The sequence below is a fragment of the Poromitra crassiceps genome (assembly GCF_964638095.1).
Source record: "Poromitra crassiceps genome assembly, chromosome: 23".
Taxonomy (NCBI): Eukaryota; Metazoa; Chordata; class Actinopteri; order Beryciformes; family Melamphaidae; genus Poromitra; species Poromitra crassiceps.
In genome coordinates, this window is record NC_139639.1 from 2,315,979 (window position 1) to 2,322,479 (window position 6,501).

Below are 6,501 nucleotides of genomic sequence, written 5' to 3' on the forward strand. Positions count from 1 at the left end.
CAGGCTTTTCAGGTGGTTTCAGAATAAAGTTAACATTTCAGAATAAAACAGCTTCAGCACCGGGGGGGGGGGGGGGGGGGGTCTCCTCCGGGATGTTACAAAACCAGGGTGTTGTTGGTGTGTGAGGTCACCTCAAGAACACTGATAAATACTATATACACTTTACTCCTAACATCGCCTCTATAGGGCAACAGAAAAGAACGATAGCTCAGTAAATAAGGCATCTAAAAGGCTAGCGGTTGAGAGTAGCCCGCTAGAGTGAAATCATAGCACCAGAAAGAGTAGAATGGACTACCGCCTTCAGAGTCAGCTTGTTGTGTGAGGGGCATACATGACAAAACAATAGTACCTTTAATGAAGGCAGGGGCATTCTATGGCCAGCAAGTAGAGCCCAAAAGTGGGCACTCAAAACGGTTCGTTAAGGTGGGTATGCAAATTGGTTCATTAATTAAGCCAGTGTATCAACGACTGTACTGAGAGGGGAAAGTCCATTCTACTCATTCGAACACTATGGTAGAAACTGCAGTCACTGTCACCTGTCAATCAAAGCTGACGCTTCGTACCCATGCTACATTCCATTGTTCAGACTGGCGAATCACCTGTCACCTTTCTCCTATATGACCCGCCCCCTGCGCGAGTACTCCAGAAATCTCTTTTTCACAATAAAAGTACATCATAGATCATCATCATTATCATTACAAACATTCTAACATTGGAAATCAACACTGTACATATTTTACACTATGATACAATCATATATACTGTGATGTATGCTGCTGTTGGTCCTATAGTATAGAGTATCACGTACTGCAATAAAACTGTATTTGGAAATAAGACTAAAAGCAGGTTCAGTGCAATGCAGTGCACACAGAGGGCCCCGTTCAATCTAACCTGGTAATTGGCGGCTTAATTGGCCTCATGTCACAGGCAGCAGTTTCCCCACGACAGGAAAAAACAAACAATGTCTTTGCTTTTCGCTGTAAACGTCAGTTTTGTAGGTTCACATTTAAAACCTCCCGATGTTGGTTTGAATCTAGGGATGTTTGCAATAGGTTGGCATGACCGATAACAAGAAAGTACATACACACGCACACACCAATAATCTTTAAAAATGTACTCTCTTGGAGTGGCACAACTTAAAATCGACACTGTGTATACATTTCATCTGGTTGAAAAAATTGCTTCCGTAATTCCCTTCTTTTTCCACGTAGACTATTTGAACAAAGGACTGCTTAATGTGACTGACCTTCTGCGACTATTCGGCCTCGGCGACTGACGGGAAGGAGTATGGTGAGCTGCTCTAACACAAAACACTACAACTTCCCCAACGCACCTGACACACAACGGGAAGGCAAACTCTTCGACAATAACGGGGGCGATGCTATTGACTGAGGTTTTATCCGCCAACATTTCTATCATAGTCTATAATGAGCTAGCAAGGTCCTCGACAACATCATGTCATTGTGGTAGTTGAATAGACACAGACAGCATTGTTGGGAGCAGACGGTGTGAACGTTTCACCCTGCTAACACTGCACCTCGAGCACTTTCTGCTGTGTCTTTGCAGTACATTACATCATGAGTGCAGGCAAACTAGCAAACATGCACCGGAGCTAGCTGCTATGGATCTGGCACCGGAGCGGAGCTAGCTGCTATGGAAGTGTGTCTGAGAGCAGTCGCTCGGGAAGCCCTTGTCCTGTTCAAAACACCACATCTTCAAACAATTCCTACTTCCCCGTCTTACATCGTGCTAGCAAAAGCTACATCCCTCTCTATCGCAACAGGTCCATTTTGTAACGTACCCCATCTCCCCACACATTCATGTCATTCGACGGCTCGGATCGTTCAACGGCTTTCTGTATATACAGAGAGCAGGGGGGGAAGGGCCGTACGTGTACTAGGTAATAACTCATAAGGTCCACCGATATAAACCTTATACCACCAATACAAACGTTAGGTCCTTCTCTACGCTTGTGGGACACACAGCCCATATAAACATATATCTACACATATACAGTACATCATCTTTTGACCTCTTTTAAGCTCTTCAAGGTGAAAACTCAAAAAGCTATAATATTCTCGAAAAAAAGAAAACCAAATGACGGTAAAAACCAACTGTACACTTCACAGACAGTGGTGATAATTATATTCTAATTTATTTTTTGTCATTCTTTTGGTTAAGAATCTTTTTTTTCTTTACTTTTGTTTTCGTTGAGCTGACATGACGTGAAATGGTCTGAGATGTTCTGCTGGACACGTTGTGTCTCTGTTGCTCTGCAACGGTGATGGTGTTGTTGCTGGGACTCTAAAGTGACCATCGAGGATGAGAGGGGAGAATGGTGAAACTGCGAGAAGGTGAAGGAGCCAAGCGTCCATGTTGTCTCCGTCTCCAGAGTGTCTCCAAATCGACGGGGAGGAGCGAGCGCAGAGTATCCATTGCGGCTCCATTTCAGCGGGGGAACCTCTTAACGGGAGCGTCCATTTTGGCTTGGTCTCACTGTGTGTTTATGGGGGAAACTGTTATACTTGGATGTGCGTCCCCTGGGTCTGCAGGCTCTGCACGCTGGAAAGGATCTTCTTCTGGTGGCCTGCCAGAGTCACACCCATCTTCCCCAACTCACTAGAATGAGGACAGAGCAAGTGGAGACAGAAAAATATATGTCAGTACCTAGACAATATCAGAGACACATTAAATCCTTTCATGGATGTCATTTGGAATGTAAGAATTCATTTCTCTGACAATATTAACCTTTTGGAGATTTGAGTATTTCATCCGACACCCTACCTGACACTGATGTAGAGGATGGAGTCCAAGGTGACATATCCAGAAGTGGAGAAGTTCTCCTTGTACTGGCCCATCTTGATGGCCTCCAGCCACTCGTCCACCGTGCTCACACTGAACTCTGGAGTGGACGGGTCTTGCCTGCTGGAGACAAAGCACACTCACTTACAACTCAATTTAGCGATCCACTCAGGAGGCCAGACTAACTGAAATTAGCTCAAGTTCTCTCACCTAGAGTGCCAAATAACTGTTCTGATGTCGGGCTGGGGTTAATTATCTCTGCTTAGAATTGCAATTAGGTGTTGTGGAATAGCTTTTTAGCAGCTCAGCAGACTAGACTAGAAGTCTTGTGTGTAGATATCTGCTCTGACCACCTCAGATTCACTTTCATTTTGTGAAGGTGCTTAAAGTTGATTCTATGTGTAGGCCCTGATTTACTAAGGGCTGCACTAGCTAATGGAATAGCAGATGTAAATGTGTTTTCTGATCTACAAACACAGCATTTGCTCTTGGAAGAAATGGGTCAGGCAGCATCCCACTGTTCTCTGTGCTTTGCCTTCTTGCATATTATGCATGAAGTGCAAAATACAAGGAGGACATCAGGGACAGTTAGAGACTCACTGTTTTCAGTTGATTGCTGACTGTGATCTGCTGATTGGTTTTCAAGAATTAGGAAAAGCACGTCTTAAACGTTCAGTGGATGCATCACAACGAGTGTCAGGAAAATAGACTAAATATAATTATTATGTTATGATTTATTTATTTATTTTATTAGATTAATATTAAATAAAAACCTGTTGGAATAAATGTCAATTTGTAATCATAATTGAGTATTACAATTGCTCAACTTCGCATCACTGATGACATCACTGTCACTGATGATGTCACAATGCCTATGACATCACTGATGCCTAGACATTGTGACATCATCAGTGGGACAAAAATGTAAACAAACAGACAGACAGCAGACAGATATTGCCCACTTGCTCACTTTTATATAAGGATTATCTAAATAAAATGAGTGTGAATGGAGTGAATGGGTAAGCCCATTCATAAAAATAAAAAAAAACACTCAGCAACAACACTGAAAATTACTGTGCAAAGGAAATAGCTAAAAACATAAATATTAACTTACTGCAGTTCACTTAAACCGTAGACCTACTTATTAGTGACAGGTGTAGTTAATGACTCGGCCTCTGGAGGAGCCCTGCAGTTGCACTCGCAGCACACAGGGGGGCTTTGCTTGTAGTAAACTTTGTGTGGTTGACTTTATATTTGCTTACGTGCACTTGCAATAAATGATCTGTGGCTCAGTGAATACCTCGCACATGCGGGACTAATTATATTTGTACTGCAGCTCAAGTTATGCCCAACTTAGTAGTGTGTGTTAATAAGCAGAGCACTCTCTCCTCGCTCGCTGCATTCAACACCGTCTCTGTTGTAGTCCTTCTCCAGCTTCTGTCGCTTGCATCGGCTCAGTAACCTCTTTCGAGATGTGCTGAGATTGACTCTTTTTTTAGAATGTATTTTGGTTTTGCTTTGGGCTGTAATGATGTTGAATGAGGAATTGAATCATAATTCTGCTATACATGTAGCATTCATAAGTCTAAAAATGTAAACATAATAATGATATCCCTATGGAAGTGTGATGTGTCCAATACACATAGGGAGTTCTAAATGTTCTAAATGTAGTTTTTACTGAAACAGCCATACCAGACAAAAAGATTAAAAATGTGATTTTACAGAAAAAAATATAAAATGTTCTACTTTGCATAATGTCTGACACTGAATGTAGATCTAAGGCATTGATTATGTCTTCTACGGGTGCACCAGCCTATCAGCTAATCCATATCTGAAGACGATCATTCCTTAGAGAGTAATTATTATTATTTATTTTTTTACTAGAAAGATATTTCTCTCATTTTAATCTCTGTGCATGTGACAGTGATGCGTGTGGAGATCATAGCTTCCTTCCACTGACCATACTGAGCTGTTGGCCAGCTCTCGGAGGCTGGCCGGGTTTCTGATCAGCTTGTCCAGGGTGGTGACGATCTGGCCGAACTTGGGCCTCTCGCTGCGCCCCTTCTCCCAGCAGTCCAGCATCAGCTGGTGCAGGACCACGGGGCAGTCCATCGGAGCAGGCAGACGGTAGCCCTCGTCTATCGCTTTGATCACCTACAGGCAGAGAGAGAGAGAGATAGAGAGAGAGAGCGAGAGAGAGAGAGAGAGAGAGAGAGAGAGAGGGGGGGGGGGGGGGGGCAAAGGTCAACTTTTATCATCTCCACAAGAGAGGGAAAGGAAGATGTCCAGGAAATTGCCTTAAGCCCCCCCCACACATGATCCACAGTAAAACAGCTCTGCGCCCGCTGTGCCGTTGTTTTCTATGGGGGATGTTTGGTTTATAATAACAAGATAATAAAATGTAATAATAATAATAATAATAAGTTCAGTGTTTCTGCCTGTGTTGCTGTCTGTTGTAGTGTAAAACGACCTAAAGGGAGAGAAGGTGGTGACATGAAAGTGAGTGAGAAAAGGAGAAAATACTGAATAATGACATCACAACAGTATAATCCTAATGTTAATTTAAAATGAGATATTCCTCTAAATATAACTAAAAAACATCCAAACGTCCAAAAAAAAACGTAAATTTTCCCCCACTTCCTTGCAGCACCGCCTACTTAAAAGGAGTTCCAGCGTCCCTGGAGAAGAGAATATCGCTTATGTGAAGGCAGCTTTACAGTACAGCTTTCGAAATTCTTCTGTTCTGGATATTGAAAATAAAAGTGTGGCTTTGCTCAATTACAGAGCATATGAAATCTTCACTTCCTTGATTTGATGTATTTCATGTTGAAACAGGAGGTTGAGGGCGGGGCATAACACAGCGAGGAATCATACAAAAGTCTCTAACCAATGAGCCTGGTAGAGGAAGATTGAAGTTGGAATTTTTCCTGAACTGTTTCGTATCCTCTTCTCTTTCGGGCGGTGTGAGGAATGGACTCACACCGAGCCATCTGAGACGCACAGGTTCTGTTCTGCTCTCAGTTCATCAATATGACAGAAAGAACAGAACATTCTGTAATGGCCAACACTGTACTGTAAATGTAAATGTGTGTGTGTGTGTGTGCGTGCGTGCGTGCGTGTGTGTGTGACTCACATCCTGGTTGGACATCTCCCAGTAGGGCCTCTCTCCGTAGGACACCACCTCCCACATGACGATGCCGTAGCTCCACACGTCACTGGCCGAGGTGAACTTCCTGTAGGCGATGGCTTCGGGAGCGGTCCACCTGATGGGGATCTTCCCTCCCTGTGAACGGTGGTGACCCAACATGATCAATACATCTTGTTTTTTTTGCCATACTTGCATTGCTCGACTCTTTCTGTAACGGCTGAAATATTGAAACACCATGCTGTTTTATTTGAAGGATTCTGGGTAGCACTATAATCATAATAAATAAATAAATAAATAATAATCAATCAAATCAGAGTGGACTTGACGAGACAAATGAAAAGACGTGTGGCATGTGGAGTAGGGCAGCTGGGACTGTACACCAACGAGACCAAAACAGCATCGCTTTCCACAACAGAGGGCTACTCCTGCTCCAGTCCCTGCTCTAGTACAGTCCCTGCTCTGCTCTCTCCAGTCCCTGCTCCAGTCCCTGCTCTAGTACAGTCCCTGCTCTGCTCTCTCAAGTCCCTGCTCTAGTACAGTCCCTGCTCTGC

The 6,501-nt window shown here is 43.4% G+C and overlaps 1 protein-coding gene across 1 annotated transcript in view; it reads right to left on the reverse strand.

The window, feature by feature from the left end:
• Positions 1-2,519: 2,519 nt before the first annotated feature.
• Positions 2,520-6,501, reverse strand: part of LOC310797220 (ephrin type-A receptor 3-like) — a gene marked incomplete at both ends in the record, with an annotated part of 146,449 nt that continues 142,467 nt past the window's right edge. Inside the window, 4 exons of the mRNA XM_083659570.1 lie at positions 2,520-2,619; positions 2,785-2,925; positions 4,763-4,956; positions 5,936-6,085. Coding sequence (XP_083515696.1) covers positions 2,520-2,619; positions 2,785-2,925; positions 4,763-4,956; positions 5,936-6,085 — 585 coding nt within the window. The remainder of the gene's footprint in view (positions 2,620-2,784; positions 2,926-4,762; positions 4,957-5,935; positions 6,086-6,501) is intronic.